The sequence below is a fragment of the Hakea prostrata genome, chromosome 8, assembly GCF_041222555.1.
Source record: "Hakea prostrata isolate BN-2017 chromosome 8, UWA_Hpros_2, whole genome shotgun sequence".
Taxonomy (NCBI): domain Eukaryota; kingdom Viridiplantae; phylum Streptophyta; class Magnoliopsida; order Proteales; family Proteaceae; genus Hakea; species Hakea prostrata.
This window is the reverse complement of record NC_142607.1, coordinates 20,138,304-20,156,761: the sequence shown is the minus strand read 5'-3', so window position 1 is coordinate 20,156,761 and position 18,458 is coordinate 20,138,304. Positions and strand designations below refer to the sequence as shown.

General features: G+C 38.4%; 1 protein-coding gene across 1 annotated transcript; it reads left to right on the top strand.

Moving 5' to 3' along the window:
* Window positions 1-3,013: 3,013 nt before the first annotated feature.
* Window positions 3,014-4,785, top strand: LOC149007400 (molybdate transporter 2-like). The gene has a single exon (XM_089166302.1). It carries the CDS (start codon window positions 3,132-3,134, stop codon window positions 4,536-4,538), a length of 1,407 nt encoding a protein of 468 aa, XP_089022428.1. The 5' UTR covers window positions 3,014-3,131; the 3' UTR covers window positions 4,539-4,785.
* Window positions 4,786-18,458: the final 13,673 nt, after the last annotated feature.

Sequence of the window (18,458 nt, the reverse complement as noted above, 5' to 3'; positions counted from 1 at the left end):
TGGTTTGCAGGTTGAACAAATCTCTATACGGCTTAAGACAGGCGCCAAGATGTTGGTATAAGAGATTTGATTCCTTCATATTGAGCCTTGGATACAACAGACTTGCTTCAGACCCTTGTGCGTATTACAAGAGGTTTGGTAATGATGATTTCATCATTTTATTGTTGTATGTCGATGATATGTTGGTGTCAGGCCCCAACAAAGATCGGATCGTAGAATTAAAGGCTCAATTGGCTAGGGAATTTGAAATGAAGGATCTAGGACCCGCAAACAAGATTCTAGGGATGCAAATTCACCGAGACAGAAATAACAGGAAGATTTGGCTATCTCAGAAGAGTTACTTAAGGAAAGTCTTGCGCCGCTTCAATATGCAAGACTGTAAGCCAATTTCTACTCCTCTTCCTGTTAATTTCAAGTTATCCTCAAGTATGTGTCCTAGCAATGAAGCAGAGAGGATGGAGATGTCTCGAGTACCGTATGCATCAAGACAGTGGGAAGTCTGATGTTCACTATGATATGTACAAGACCGGACATTGCACATGCAAGTGGGAGTGATTAGTCGACATATGGCGAATCCAGGACAAGAGCATTGGATTATAGTGAAGAGGATCCTAAGATACATTAAAGGAACCTTGGATGTCGCTCTATGTTATGGAGGATCTGAATTTCTTGTCGAGAGGATATGTTGATTCGATTTTGCAGGGGATCTTGATAAAAGGAAATCCACTACCGGCTATGTGTTTACAATTGCAGAAGGAGCCGTGAGCTGGGTATCTAAACTACGACAGTTGTAGTACATCGTCTACAACGAAGTTGAGTATATGGCAGCTACACAAGCTTGTAAAGAAGCAATCTGGATAAGAAGATTCATGGAAGAACTTGGGCACAAACACGAGAAGATTCTCTTGTATTGTGACAATCGAGTGCCTTGCACATTGCAAGGAATCCACTTTTCATTCCAGGACAAAACACATAGAAGTACAATATCATTTTGTTCGTGAAGTGGTGGAAGACGGAAGGGTGGATATGCGGGAAAATCCACACGAAAGAGAACCTAGCAGATGCATTGACAAAAGCAATCAATACTGACAAGTTCATTTGGTGCAGATCCTTGTATGGCTTGATAGAGACATAGACAACATGGTGGTGGCAAGATAGAGACTGGTGTGGAGATTGATTGATTCTCAATCTAATCTCCAAGTGGGAGATTGTTGTAATATTAGTCCCACATCGACTGATGTGGAGAATATGTGGAGAGGAAGAGGCTATAAAAGAATGCCTCTTCCTTCTTCTTTAATCATCCCAAATATCTTCTCTCTTGGATATTTCTTTATTTATAGTGGAGTTTTCTCTCTTGCCCATATATTATTGTGTCTTTCTTTTCTCTTAGTTGTTATTATTGTGTTCTTTTTTTCTCTTATTTGCTGATTGTTCTATTCGGTGGGTTCTTCATAATCCGACAGTAAGGACACTCATGGGTATGTTGGTGCTAATCTTGCTGCTCTATGTATTGAAGCTGCTCTACAATGTATCAGAGAAAAGATGGATGTTATTGACTTGAGAGATGAACCCATTGATGCTGGGATACTAAACTCTATGGTTGTATATCATGAGTTTCTTGGGTTTATATTTGATACTTTTTCTTTAGCCCAATCCCCACATTTCGATAAGTCCTATAACTACCACATGTATGTCTTTGATTGGATGGAGGGAACAGACTGATTGTAGTGAGCTTTCTTTTATTAGATAATCCATTGTTCTTTTATTAAATAATCCAATATAAGTATGGTTTTTGGTCCAGCATTAAAATATGGCTTTTTGGGAAAAAAAATTTTAAATATAAAAACTTCTGGCATTTTTAGAACGCCGGCATAAATCACATATGACAACGTTTATAAAAAACGCTAGCAAATAAACTTTATTCTCATCTCTACGGCAGTGTTTCAAAAACGTCGCGAAAAAGCACTAAAACAAGAAACGCCAGCAATGAAATGACACTTTGCTTTCCAACAACGATGTTTTGTAAACGTCGTAAATATAAATGTTGTGGCATTTTGTATAAAAGCCGGCATTTTAGAAACTATAATGGCGTTTTCTAAACGCCGGTAAATGTGTCGTCGTAAGTCACCATCACCAACATTTTTTTAGTGCTATTGTTGCAATACGGCACTGTTTTTGTCGGCGTTTGTGAAGCGTCGGAAAAGGTTTATAGCGGCATTTTTAGATTTATGGCAGCGTTTTGGAAACGTTGCTATAGGCCCGTTTTCTTGTAATGATAACATGTACATAAAGGCTTTGCTTCAAAATTTGACTTTCAGAGAAAACTATAAAAAATACATACCAAATCTTCACCAAAGGGACCCAACATTAGTTTGCATTAAGGTGACCTAATATTAGTTTATGACCCATTAAAGGGACCCACACGTAAAAAACTCTATTTTTTATTTGTTAATCCAAGTTTTTAATTGATTTCATGCACATTCGAATTTGGTATCCATATTTAATGTAGGGTATGAATTTAGTCATATTTATTGATTTAATCATAAAATTTTGTAATAGGAACATATTTTCTATAACATTTTTATCAAACATCCATTTGTTCTATAAGCGTTCTTTTTCCATTCCTGGAACGAGTTTATCAAACACCAAATTGTTTCGAAAATACTTTTAGAACATGTTTATCAAACGCCTATTTTCAAACAGAAAATGTTCTTTAAGCATAGAAACATGTAAAAATGGTTTTACATAAGAACTGGTCCTCTGGAAAGGAAACGTTACCATACGCATACTTATAGTTCAATATTAAGAAATTTGCACTAAGCAACATCATAGTGCATCATTACTAGTATATAAATATATATATATATATATAGAGAGAGGTCGTTCCGTCCACGTAAACGCAAACTCATGAGTCCCATCCAACGGAATGAGTCCCATCCAACGGTTTCTAATTCATATATGCCATATATAACTGTGACACGTGGAATGTAGAAGATATTTCCAACTCTCGTTCTTGGATTCTTGACTTGTAGGTTTGAAAAACCTTTTGCAGACACCAAGGGTCACCCCAATCATCGAAATATCTCTCTCTTATCAACAGAATCGGAGACAGAGAGAGAGCGCATCCAACAATGGAGTCACCACACGAGACACCCTCAGTCCACCACTCAGAGAGGTGGCGCCGCTACATTCCTCGATTCTCGTGCGCAACCAGCTTCCGCCTGAAAACGTCATTTTGGGCGGAACTTGGGGGCTCTGTTGGTGATCTCGGCACTTACATCCCCATCGTTCTTGCCCTCACACTAGTCAACCAACTCGACCTGGGCACCACACTGATCTTCACAGCTCTCTACAACATCATCACAGGATTCCTCTTTGGAATCCCCATGCCGGTTCAACCCATGAAATCCATCGCTGCCGTCGCCATCTCCGAGTCACAGACTCACCTCACCGTTCCCCAAATCATGGCCGCCGGCATCTCCACCGCCTCTGTTCTCTTCCTTCTAGGCGTCACCGGCCTCATGTCTTTCTTCTACCGCTTCATCCCTTTACCCGTCGTTCGTGGCGTTCAGCTTTCTCAAGGTCTCTCCTTTGCTTTCACCGCCATTAAATACATCCGTTACAATCAAGACTTCTCAACTTCAAAATCCGGCTCTGGTCGTTCCTGGGTTGGCCTAGATGGGCTCATCCTTGCCCTCTCTGCTCTCCTATTCGTCGTTCTCACAACCGGTTCTGGGGATTCCATTGAGGAACCTCAACCACTGCTTCAATCCAGAGAAGCTCATCCTCGCCGCCGTCGTGCGGTTCGAAGGCTTCGTATCTTATCTTCAATTCCATCTGCGCTTCTGGTTTTCCTCTTGGGTCTGGTGTTCTGTTTTCTTCGTAATCCTTCCATTGTTAATGATCTCAAGTTCGGCCCTTCGAAGATTCACGTGGTTAAGATCTCCTGGGAGGATTGGAAGATTGGATTCGTTCGAGCCGCAATCCCTCAAATTCCTCTATCTATTCTCAACTCTGTGATTGCCGTCTGTAAATTATCAGCCGATCTCTTTCCCGAGAAGGAAGCATCGGCCACGGCAGTCTCTGTGAGTGTGGGAGCCATGAATTTAGTGGGTTGCTGGTTCGGAGCAATGCCGGTCTGCCATGGCGCAGGTGGATTAGCAGGGCAGTACCGTTTTGGGGGAAGAAGTGGAGCTTCGGTGTTGTTTCTGGGAATTGGAAAACTGGCTTTGGGGCTTGTTTTTGGGAACTCGTTTGTGAAGATTTTGGGTGAGTTTCCAATTGGGTTATTGGGGGTTCTCTTGCTCTTCTCTGGGGTTGAATTGGCAATGGCTTCCAAGGACATGAATACCAAGGAAGAATCTTTCGTGATGCTGCTATGTGCTGCTATTTCCATGACTGGTTCAAGTGCTGCTCTGGGTTTCGGCTGCGGGATTGTTCTGTTTTCGCTTTTGAAGCTCAGGGAATTCAATTGTTGTTCTTCAAGCTCCACCAAATCCGTGGATTCTACAGATCTTAATTCTGGTCTCCTTCCTTAGGGGATGAGATGGGTAAGCAATCTCAGGCTTAAGATACTTGGTCGTAAACAGATCGATTCCGAATAGTCAGATACAGGTGTTCTTCATTTTCTAAAACTGATAAAAGCTTCCAGAATCCTCAGTGTAAATAGATATTTAAATTTTTACTAAATGATATTGAATTGGGTTTAATAGTTATCTTTTCGAGGTCCCTCTGTAACCATCCTGTTTTAAATGGAACAAAAGTTTGCCGGAGTTGTGCAAAATACGATCCAAGACCAATTCAGTTTTAGTTTTAAAAATTAAAAGGATAATTTTAGAGTTTTCTTCATTTAAAAAACAGATTTTTAAGCTCTTGAGGCAGCTTATCACCACCTACAAGACCTATTGGATTATATTATTGATGGACACTGAACACAGCCATCTCTCGATGTAGCACTTATTGTTGATGATGTCAGGTAGCTTGCTAGCTTATTCTTTTTTTGCGAAAAGATATTTTTTTCGAGTTCATTACAAGAAAGTCAATTATATATTATATAATTCGAGTTCGTTTTGTATTTTATAGTATTAATAAAACGGACATAAAAAAATCACGAATAAACATTGAAACAAGTCAATCTTTAATCCCTCTAGTATTTATTTGGGGCCTCTTAAAAATGCTTAAAAATGCACTTATTTTCTTACCAAAAAAAAAAAAGCACTTATTTTAGGGAACGATGCAACCATGAGGAGGGAAGGACATTTTTGGGGTGTCGGTGGTAGAATTCGATCAGATTCACCGGAGCAACAAGAAGATGAAACGGTGGGCTAGTGATGCAGAACCGCAGGAATCCCCACCAACCAGAACCAATGCTGCATTTTTTGGCTGGTTTTCAAATTGCAGGAGACAGATATGAAACTATGGAAGAAATTGGATGGATTGATCATAATGGATTTCTAGTTGGTGAACAATTTGAAAGGGACTCGGAGGCCGATGAAGGCGGAGAGGAAGGTGTAGGTGTAGGTGATGAGAGATTCTACTCAACCATCAAGCTTTCAAAGGCAAAGAAAGAAAGAATTTGAAAACCTTGGAGATAGTCACTAATAATTAAGCTTATGGGAAAGACGATAAGTTTCAAAACCATTTCTAGTAAACTGAATACCTTGTGGAGTCCTAGATCTTATTGATATTGGCAATGCATTCTATATTGCAAAATTTGGATAGCAAGAGGAATACCTAAAGGTCCTTACCAATGGACCTTGAATTATATCTGATCATTATCTATCAATTCGAAGATGGGAGTCTAATTTCATCTCAGAATAAGAAGTATTGAAATAATTGATTGTTTGGGTTCGATTCTAGGTGTTTCAATAGAATATTTTGGCCATCTATTCCTACATAGGTTGGGGAATAGGGTGGGCAAAATTATCAAAATTAATACAACAACAATGCAAGCCTTGAGAGGTAAATATGTTAGGGTTTGTGTAGAAGTGGATCTTACTAAACCTCTACCCTCTAAATTCAGTTTAAATGGTCGAGTTCATCAAATCTTATATGAATCATTACATCTTTTATGCTACACATGTGGTAAATTTGGACATTTCCAAGAACAATGCACAGCTATACCTCTTACAGAAATTGAGCCACATGCAATTTTTCCTTCGGGAGGAGAAGCCGTGAACTTGAACAGAAAGGAAGAGGAGATTGAAGAACATCCTCCTGATGCCACATATGGTTCATGGATGCATGCCCAAAAAACCAAATACAAGAAAGATAACAGGAAAACTATCGGAGGAATGGTCGGAGAAGGAAACGAAGATCAGAGAGGGCAAAACCAGAACAGAGAACAATTGGGAAATAGAACTATCGTACAAGTTTCGGGCTCTAGGTTCGCAGCGCTCATGTCGAAGGAAACTAATGAGGTGCCACTAGAGTCCCAATTGGATTCAAATGCTACGATGGTCCAGAAACTGGTCAAGTTAGGCAAATTCAGCAGAGTTTCAATAAGGAAAGAACTCCAAGATCTGATAGATAGGATGAAATTTCTAGACAATTATCAATTAACAATATGGATCCACGTCTAAGAGCAACAAATCTAGTAACTGATGCTTGCAGAAATTACACATTGGCAGTAGAGATCCAACAAGCACATGCCATGATAGGTAAATTGAAAGATAATGGAAGAGTTGAATGCATGCAAAATTTTATGGGCAGAATATAAGAAAGAGAAAATCAAGATCCAAATCGCATATTGGGAAACATTGCTACTATTAGTATAGAGAACCAAATGGACGTCGATCAACTGGCATTGAGAATAGAGGTGGGTAAACCGCCAGATATCAACCCTGCAAATAGGACACATGTGGAAAAATTGATCATAAATGAAGAATATCCATCCCCTTGGAGACAATGAGTTTATGTAGGAGGATGTCCAACCTTCAATTTATTAATTATGAAGGCTTTAGTGTGGAATTGTAGAGGAACGGGAAGTAAAGCATTTATTTCAATGCTCAAATTTTACAAACAGGAATACAATCCTGATGGAATTATTATTATTATGGAGACTCGTATAAGTGGTAAAAGAGCTGAGGATGTGATTAAAAAGCTTCATAGAGAAGTTAACTTTAGAAGTGACGCTGTGGGCATGTCTGGGGGAATTTGGTTCGTTCTCTTCAATCCTCAAATCCAAGCATCATTGATTCAAACTCATGATCAGTATTTGTTTATGGAAGTTGAAGATCGAATGGGTAGTTTTAGATGGAATATGGTAGTAATGTATGCAAATCCATCAGATACATTGAGGCAAAAAGGTTGGGATGATATCCATACAATTCTAAGCATCTCAAACTAGCCTTGTTTGGTTATAGGAGACTTAAATGATGTTCTAAACTCATCCAAAGTAAAAGGGGGAGTGCCAGTATAAAAAAGAAAATGCAAAAAGTTCAGGGAAAATTTGAATTGTTGCAACTTGATAGATCGGGATCATTTGGACCTAAAATTTTACCGAAGGGGGTCAAAATGGAGGGGCTTGAGACGCACTTATAGAAGATTAGATCGAGGTTTATGTACAGACTTGTGGAGGTTATTATTTCCTAACATTGTGGTCAAAGTTCTCCCTAGAATAAAGTCTGATCACCACCCTCTTTTGGTCGACTTCTATCCTTCCAAGAGGAACTCCCGCAAAAGACCTTTCCGTATGGAGGCCATGTGGCTTACTCATGAGCAATTTGATGATGTTGTTAATAAAGGCTGGCAAAGAACTATTAGTCTTCTTGCGGCTCTATCCCACATGCAAGAAAAATTACAAGACTGGAATAGAACTACTTTTGGAAGATTACAAAAGGAGAAAAAGAAGTTGAATGCTAGACTTGGAGGGATTGAAAAGAAAAAAAAAAAAAAAACTAGTTGACGGCCTTCTGAATCCCTTTCTAGTTGTTCTTGAAAAAAATTTGAGGTTAGAATTGGAAAAAGTTCTAAGCAGAGAGGAGATTCTATGGGCCCAAAAATCTCGAAAAAAACTGGATTTTGCAAGGAGATAGAAATACAAGATATTTTCATACCTCTACCATAACAAGGAGAAGAAGGAATAGAGTGGATGCTTTAATAGATGAAAGAGGTGAGTGGATCCACGAAGAGACCAATCTCAAGGTGCATTTAATGAACTATCATAGGAGTTTATTTAATGGGGAACACCATGAGCCGAGTCCCATTAATTGGAGAGTCTGTACATCAGACTGTACAAGAAGCATTTGCTAATATGGATGATAAGCTAAATGAAACTTTGTTGGCTCCGATATCCAAAGTTAACAATCTTGAGAGAATCACCCAATTTAGGCCCATATCTCTCTGCAATGTGAGCTTTAAAATTATTACTACAATGATCACTAACAAACTTAAGGATTTTATGCCTAGTCTTATTGCCCCTAATCAAGTTAGCTTTGTTCTTGGACGTCACATCCAGGATAATATTATTGTAGCGCAGGAGATCTTTCATGATATGAAAAAGAAGGGCAGAGGAATCCAGTACATGGCTATAAAAATTGATCTAAAAAAAACATATGATAGAATCCAGTGGAATTTTATTGTTGACTCACTTTCTCTAGCAAGAATTCCTAAAAGTTTGATAAATGTCATTATGAATTGTGTCACAACTTCTAAGCTCAATGTTTTTTGGAATGGTGAATTGATGGAGTATTTCCAGCATTCTAGAGGAAGTCAACTAGGGGACCCCCTCTCTCTCCCTCTTGTTCATGTTATGCATAGAAAGATTGACTCATATTATTCAATATGTTGTTGCAGAAGGAAGGTGGAAGCCATTTAAGATCAGAAAGGGAGGAACTATGATCTCCCACCTAATGTTTGCGGACGACGTTGTCTTATTTTTTAAAACTTCTAAAGATCAAGTTTCAACAGTCCTACAATGTTTGAATAAATTCTACAATGCTTCAAGAAGCAAGGTTAGTGTGGCGAAAACACAAATATACTTCTAAAAAAATGTGGATAGACAAAAAGCCAAGGAAATAACACATATCAGTGGATTTTCTACAATTGATGATATAGGTTGTTATTTAGGAGTCCCTATTTGGAATGGAAGAACCAAGAAAGCTAACTACAACTATATTGTCAACAAGATGAAGGAGAGGCTGTCTTCTTGGAAAACAAATTCTTTATCTCTTGCATGCCAAGTTGTACTAGCTAAATTAGTAATCCAAACAATCCCATACTACATAGTGCAATAAAATCTCATCCCAAAAGGAATTTTGCAGGAGGTGGAAAGGGCCACTAGAGCATTTGTTTGGGGAGATACTGAACACCAAAAAAGAACTCATCTAGTTAACTGGGGAAGTTTGTGCAGTTCCAAGAAAAATGGAAGTTTAGGCTTAAAAAATTTATCTATTATGAACAAGGTTTCATCATGAAGCTAGCATGGGGGGGGGGGGTTCTCCACCAAGATACTATGTGGACAACAATTTTAAGGGAGAAGTATGGCTCTACAAGGAGGAGCAACCCATTAAACATTTTAGTGACCGACTCTCTACTTTGGAAAGCTGTCACATCCTGCCAAAATCCACCCAGCCGGTACCCTATCGGGAATACCTGGAGGAGTGATTGTTGCTTGTATCTCAAGATATTACGCAAGTATACGTATCGCAGTCAAGTAATAAATGATAAGTACAAAATCGATCCCACGGAGAATTATATCCTTAACTTTCAATGTAAAAGTAGAATTGATTTAAATGAAATTAACAAGGTTGATTGGTATTTGTCTAACTAATTAACCAATTGACAGGTAAAGAAAACTAAGGAACTAAAATGTAGATTTGAGCAATGGAAGAAACTTAATGAGTGACAAGTGTGTTAGGAATCAAGTTTCCCTTCCCCTGAATTTTAAAACACAAATACTAAAGCAATACTACAACCCCAAGATAAATCAAGAACTTGGAATGAATGGCAATATGGTATTTTCCAATACACATAAGCTAGCATCCTAAATCAACATCAGCATATTCCTATGAAGAATTGAATTAAGAATGCAATTTAAACCCAATCCAATCAATGGTAATGTGAGGTAATTGGGTATTCTTACCCAACCTACTAATTAACACAACCTAATTAAAGATGATGCTAACTCACACAATTCAACAAACACCTAGACTTCATTAATTTTCCAATTAATGAAATCATAACATTCATTCAAGAAAGATCATTCAAGAACTGAAATTAGTCAATATAACATGCTGAATTCATTAACAATAAAGTGGATTGCAATAAAACTAAAGAACACATGATTAATTACATATCAAAATTCAGGTTTAGGTACTACTATCATCCTAACACAGCTAAGATTTAGCCCATAACAGAATTCAAATGCATAAAACCAAGTATAGTTGACATGAGACTAGAAAATAAGAAGATAGAGTTATAAAAACAAGAATAAACTAAGGCTTCAATGCTTCCACATGAGCTCCAGCTTTCTTCTTCAGCAAATCAACAATTCCAGCAGCTCCTTGCTTCCACAAGAGCTCCAGCATTCGTTCTCTCCCTCCTTCCTCTCAGCCAAGTCTCTCATCCACACCTTGGTCGAATCTCCCCTCTTGTCCTCCTTGCCTCTCTTCTCTTTCTTCCATAAATGTCTTCAATCATTAGGTTAGATTCTGGCCATAGGATTAGAACCTTCCTCCTGAGATCAAGGGCTGAAAACCATCATGTATTTACAAGAATTTAGTCCACTTAAGTTAGCCCTTTTTGGTCAATTCCATTTGAATTGGATCTGAGAATATTCTGCTCCGTTGTTGTAGCAATGCAGCAACAACTCTACAACAAAGTTAGAGGACATGTTCTTTATGAATCTTCACCTACATGTTCAAGAGAAAGAGAAACAGTCAAATTCATCCATAAAAAGAAGGGAAATTCATGCAATGTGACAAAAATGAACTAAACAAAATGCAACATGTTGAGACTAAATAAAACAACACCTAATGAATACTATCACTAAAACAAAGACAAAATACTCCTAAATCAAGCCATCTCAAGTATAAAAGTTATAAATCTTAACTCTATTTCATAGAGTTATCAGTGATCCACGATCCCGACGATCAAGTTTAGGAACTATCATATCCACTTAGCACAATAATATAATCAAAAGCAAGAACAAATCATTGTTTTCAAGTAATTTAATAATAGACGTCAAGAACGGATCTCAGAAGGATCACAAAAGAACATCAGAGTGCAGAAAAGATACCAATAAAATAAATAGTCAAAATGCGGAATGAGGCGGAAACCCACTCTACAAAAGCTTTGGAAGGTAGATCGAATAAAAGTAAAGGTTACAACTGATTCCCAAATGAAAGGGGAACAAACTAAACTATGGTCTCAACGAATCAAATAAAAGGTCAAAAGAGAATGGGACGATATCCCATCGCTAGCACACAAGTGCAAAAGCCGGATTGCTCCATCAATCTCGTACTGATAGTCTTCACCGACGTGGTCACCATAACCAGTACTGCAAGGGTCATCAACCTGGTCTTCATAGTATTGACCATCATAGTCAACAATAGTAGTACTTGCAGGCAAGTCTAACAAAAGATGTTGCAAAAAAGAGTGAGTTCAAAAGAACTCAGCAAGGCATGTTATTCCACAATAACATAAATACATGATACAAAACATAGCATGATGTAAGATGATATGAAACAGACAATGCATATATGAATCTAACTCTATATATGCTAGTCTCTATGGTAAACATGCTTTAAGTCATAGCACCATACTTTCTTGGGTAAGTCCAGTCACTTGGCTCTGGTAGGTAATGGGTCCTGCATCCCTTGGGACAATCCATGGCTGGGGTCTAAGTCACCGCTCTCTCACATCACCATTTGGTATAAGTATTGGTGCATGTTACAGTAAAGCCTAACCCAGTGCAAGTCATCTACTCAGTCGTATCAAGTCAGATCCAGATACTTCCCCTATGGCTACAACCAACTCGGTTCCGTATCCTTCACACTAGAGGCAGCGTATCCTATGGCTACAACCAACTCGGACTACGGACTCATCAACCCTATTGGTCATCCACATAATAGAGGGGAAGCTCTCACATCCTCTCAAGGATCATTTCACCGGTCTCGAGCGCCCGTGAGCCCAAGTCTAGCTATTTGCAACCCTACCAATAAATGGCCTCTAACGAGTATCCGCAATGTGATCTATGCCCTCTCACGGATATCATTCACTAGTCTTGAGCGCCCACAAATCCACGTTACTACCACGGGTTGTTCGGTCTCAATGGCCTTCCAATTCGGGTCTGATACAACAAGGACGTCCTAGCCAACACCACTAGACAAGTCCTATGTATGACATCCAATAATCCGGGAAAGCGTCAATGGGCACCATCGGAAACATCCCATACTATTCCCTCTGATGTCCAAGGACAAAAATGTCAAAAGGACATTCCCCAATCCCAAATAAAACCTATTCAATCGCATTCCCAATTCCATCATATCATACACAATATGGTATTTCATCATATAGAAAGATATATAATATAACATGATCAATCGCATATGTAAATAACAAAATGAATATTCATGATCACAAGAGAATGTATAAACATGACACTATTGTACTTGAAGTACTTACAACAGTCATATAGTGTAAGAAATACAATAAAGAAGGTGAATCTACTAAGTTTTCAACATCGAAGTAAGATTCACATATTCTATATAACTATGGTAACAACCGTCATTACCTTAATTCGAATTGAAGATAGTCCAAAGATCAATTAGAATGGTCCCAAGGTTAGCACTTAGACCCTAGACAATCATAGATGCAATATTAGAAGAGAAATCAAGCAAATCGGAGGTCAAACGGATCAAATAGGACAAAGCGTCAAAATTGATTTTCAGCTGGTTGACTGCTTGGTTGACTGACTCAGTCGACTAGGCAGTCGACCAAGTGAACAAGAACGGGACAGATTTTGGATTTTTTATCCGAAACCTAGCTTCCAGGACTCGGATCACTCAGAAATTTGAAAGGAATGTTAGGAACAGTAAATGAAGACTATCTAGCAAAGATTTAACATCAATCAATGGTCTAAAGAATTCCCAATTTGAAACCCTAGCTTCTAAATGCTAAACATCATGTTCTTCAATGAAATCAATTGTAAATGCAAGGAACATTAGGGAATCAATTAAGGGAATGACAAGCAATAGATTAGAATCATATACTAATAAGAAATCAAACTTAGCATACTATAGAAATCAGTTTAGGAGATGAAATCATGTTGCTATGAAGAAAATCATGATAATGTAAGGTTAAGAATCAATAGAGGGAGCATAGCATTGGTGGGATGAGAGGGGTTTATACAAACGCAAGGAGAGAACACAAGAATAGGTGGTTGCAAGGTTGCAGCACCATCTTCATGATCTCAATAGCAAGAAAGAGAAGAGGTGAGAGTAGATTAAAGAGAGAATGAGAGAATACATACCTTGTAGAAGAAACTTGAGAAGAGAGACAATGATTTTTGATAGAATACTTCACCACTACCAAGGAGAGGTCTTAGGAGGCTCTCTCCATGTTCTCAGGAGGCTATAGGAATAGAATAGGGTTCTAACTACGAGGTTCCATTATGTAGGTCACAAAATAATCCAAAAATCACAATTTTCGCATTTAATAATCAGCTGGTCGACTGGCCCAGTCGACCAAGTAGTCGACCAAGCAGTGATAGCAACTTTAGACAGGGAAATGGAAGGCCAGGTCAACTCAAATTCACTTGGGCTTTCTCCTATAACTCAATCAACTAGTCTAGGTCAGAGAACTACCTTTGAACCAAGTCTGGAAGTGCATTAGGTATGTCAACTAATCTCCCCTTCATCAAGGTGTAGTTTCTTATCAAACACTGACAATGCTTCCAAGTATGGAGCACCATCATCAATTTCCATGGGTTTCGGGTCAAATACCATGTCTTCTACTGAGAGGGCCCATAGAGACTTCTTTCTTCACTTCGGGACATTAGATCTACCCTAAGGGAAAGGTCTGACATGACTTCCTAAGACTTTCAAAGATGGCAACACTGTTATCAAGGTCCAACTTCAAGTTCTAACATTAAACAAGTCCTTCTTCACCCAAAACAAATAGGGTGTCCTAGCTAGGTTTGGGCTGGATTTCACAAAGCAATAACAAAAGAAGTCGTAACGGTCAAGAAACATTGTGAATCAGTAGTTGGGAATGGCATGTCTATTCTTTTCAGGAGTGACAATTGGATAGGAACTAATCTTGCTCTTGTAGATATGGCTATGAAACCTATTCTAGTTGATTGGTTAGAAGAGAATATATAGTCCTATGTGCAAACTAGTGAGAGGTTGTGGAACAAAAAATTTATTAACTTTCTGCCCGATAATATCTATCAACAGATTAAAGCATGTGCCCCTCCCCCCTTTAGAAGATAATGGTAGTGATAGGTTCATATGGAAGCAGTCTCCATGTGAGATCCAGCCCAAACCTATCTAGGACACCCTATCTGTTTTGGGTAAAGAAAGGTTAGTTTAACGTTACACCTTGAAGTTAGACCTTGATTTCAGTGTTCTATCTCCTTCTTCTCTCTTTTCCTCTTCTTACTGTTCTATCTTGATGTTTTGATTGTGAAGAAGGTGTTACACTACTATAACTACCTATTCTCTAATCTCCTTATGTCTCAGAGTGAACCCCCAATCATTTTATGCATTCCTTGAAACCACATGGTGAATATCCTCAATTCTTCATTGATTTTGATTGAGTTTTGAAAAGCATGATCATTCTACTGTAGCTTCTTTTCTAATTAATGTTTAACATGCTTGATCTTAGCCTTTATTGCTGTTCTAATGTATTTCATCTCTTTGAATCAATTCCCCTTTCTTTCTAGCCATTATAGCCTTATATGTTGATCATTGATATAAGCATTCTAGTAAGTTTCTATTTTTGATTCCTCTCATTCTAGGATTAGTATTCTTTTGATTTTCTATTTAGTTATTCTTGCTGTGATTAGGAAGATGGTATTGCATCGTTGCAAACACCTCTTCTTTGATCTTTAAAGTTGTGAATCCATTCAATTCTAATGATGCTATGATTCCCCTATTTGATTTTCTACAAGGAATCATGGATATCTTCATGAATGCATGCTTAATCTTGTTTCTCTTGTATGATTGATCCATTCTTATGATAATTCTTGCCTCTGATATGTTTTTGATATTCCATTAGAGTGAAGCCTTGTTCTCTCTAATTCTTCCCTTGAATCCATGGTGAGTTTGCTACGAAAACCATGTTGTTTCCAATTTAGAAACTCATGTTTCCAAATTATAAAGTATTTATTTCTGACCATGGATGATGTCCAATTCATGCTAGATAGTCTTGGTATGTTTGTGTGAGGTTCCCTTTCGAATTTTGAATCAATCGGACTTCAAACGAAGAAGTTATGATCAAAACAATGCATTCTGGCCTTGTTGTCTCTATTGGTCGACTGATTGGTCGATTGGGGCCAGTAGACCAATCAATCAACCAATGAGATTGGGTTTTTCTAATTATGTTGTGGCTGCTCTATTTAAGTCCACACTCGACGTTATTCCGTCTCCTCTACCTCTTAAACCTCTGGGAACGGTCCGAGCTCCTTCCAATCAATTTCCTTGCATCCTTGGTTGATTTCTCGCAAGAACTCAAGTAATCTTCTTCCTCTTGCATCAAAGGTATGTCTACACTCTCTTCTTCTTCCCCATCTCTGTTTTTCTTTTCTTTTTGGACTGAGACAGTAGAGTAGATGCTGCATCTTCTATTGCAAACATCTCTCCACTCATCTCTCATGGTTTCCTAAGGATTGATGGTTAGTATAATGATCTTAAATATGATCATTGCAAGCTTTTGAAGGAACCATGATCTTCTCTTTGATCTTCTTCTTTGATTCATCTTCTGATTCGAATTCTTATATTCTTAGATTTGTTTCTTGATTAGATTAGTGTAAAATCTCTATGTTTTCTTTACTAGATTAGTAACCTATCAATCTCTGGTTTTCCCTTCGCACTCATTCCATGTTTTCTTCAAAAACCCTGACTGTTACTTTTATGGTAAGTTTTGTTTCCTTATTTGTATCTTTAGGTTTTGATCAATGATAGTGTTAGACTTGTTCTTTAGTACTAGTACACTGTCATAGTAATTCCCTTTTTGTATGGTGGTGTTTCGGATCGCAAAATTCTATTTTCTGATCAGAAACCTCTTTATTTTTTTGTTACTGACTCAGTTGGTCGACTGATTGGTCTACTGACTGATTGGTTGACTGGGTCAGTAGACCAATCAATTGACCAATGAAGACAATAGCCCTTTTCTTGGTCTGTTCTGATTCATTTGATCTTCTATCTTTTAGACTTCTTTCCTAATAAGGTATGTATACTTGTTTAGGATCTTCTTGCCAAGTTTAGAAAGATTCTCCTTGATTCTTGGGATTCTCTTCAAGTTATATAAGGTAAGGAGGGTTATTTCTATAATTACATAGATTGTGTGATCTTAGTTTCTATATTAGAATCATTTGGATTTGTTACCATAAATAGATTCTTTTATGGATACACTACTGATGCACTTACTTCAATTACAGTAGCACTAGTTACTTGTATTCTTTAGTTTATGAATGTCTTTTAGTTGTCAATTGTATATGAGATGGATCGTGTTATTGTATACTTTCTATATGAGGAATTATTAGAATTGTGTATGATATGATTGACTGATGATTGTGACTGATTAGGTATGGTTTGGGATTGAGAGGTGTCCTTTTGACACTTCTATCCTTGGACATCGGAGGGAATAGTATGGGATGTTCTCCGAAGATGCCCATCGACGCTTTCCCAAATTATTGATTTCATACCTAGGACTATCTAGTAGTATTTGGTTAGGAATACCCCGTTATATCAGACCCGAATCGGAAGGGTATTGAGACCGAACGACTTGTGGTAGCAATGGGGATTCATGAGCGCTCATGAGAGGATATGAATCACATTGTGGGGCCATTTATTGGGAGGATTGCATATGGATAGACTTGGGCTCATGGGAGCTCAAGACCGGTAACAAATCCGTGAAGGGACATGAGAGCTTCCCGTTTACCATATGTGGATAACTAATAAGGTTGATGAGTCCTTAGTCCAGGACTATGAGGACTGTAGTGTGAAGGATACCGGAAAGGATCCCGAGAGGGGAGGAATGGACGTATCTGGACCTAACTTGATATGACTAAGTAGAACACTTGCATTTGGCTAGGCTTAACCCTGACATGCGCCAATACTTAGACCAATGGTGATGTGAGAGAGCGGTGACCTATACCCCCAGCCATGGATTGACACTCGGTCGGGACAATTGCCGACCTTCTAGGAAAGGGCGTTACATACGCTAGACTTATTTGGCAACAACACTCAAGATGGAAGGTCAACTCAGTGGATAATTGTGCTGGACCAACGATAGGGAAGCACAATCTCAGGAGAGACAACAACCCTCGTCGAGAAAACTTACCAAATCCAGAAAAGGTAATACATACAGTATAAAAGCAAGGATTCACCCCTTCGTTAAGCATCCAATACATTCTGAACATAGTCTTGTGTAGCTCTTGCACGAGACCTTAATTTTTTCACCGTTTGACTAAGCCATCTGTGAAACCCAGCCCTGACCCTAATCCGGAAACTTTGTTAATTGTAGGTCCAGTGACCCGAAGTAAGGCAAGAAGTCATCTTTGGGCCATTTCTGTTGAAGACTTGATGGCTGGATTGGAATCCATGAGTGTTGATGCTAGTGTCCCAATGGTGGAAACTGCACCCGGATGAAGATTGGATTAGTTGATGGTTTTGGAGTGGTCTCTGTATTGATTCTAAGGCATTTCTAACTCCTAGGTATGTCACTCTAGGTGTGTGCAAAACCCCTTGATGTTTGGACTTGATTTGAGCCTTCAATTCCCTGTTTGAAGTTGCTGTCTTGATTGGTCGACTCATTGGTCGATTGGACCAATCGACCAATCAATCGACCAATTGATTCTGTTTTTGAAATTTGAATCCTATCTCTTCTATTTAAGTCTAATCTCGGGAATACTCCGCCTCCTCTACCTCCTAAGCCTCTGGAACGAGTTAGAACCCTAATATAACCCATTCCCTTGCATTCTTTGGTGATATCTTACAAAGACTTGGATAATTCTTCATCTTTCTACGGCAAAGGTATGATTTCACTCACTCTCTCTTCTATCTCTGAATTTCTTTCTTTTATTCTGTTTTTCATTGAGATCAGAAAGATGATGAAGCATTCTTGTAATCATCAATTCTCTGATCTCACCATATTCTTTAAGACTCATGATCATCATCATGTTCTTAAACCCTACCTATTGAATTCTTGAAAACCTAACCCTAATCCTTTGAAACCCTAAGCTGTGTGATTGTTTGGAGAACTTTTGGTAACCTACCTTGTGAAAGGGAAAT

Coding starts and splice junctions, on each gene's coding strand:
- LOC149007400 (XM_089166302.1), top strand. CDS start 3,132: ATGGAGTCACCACACGAGACACCCTCAGTCCACCACTCAGAGAGGTGG.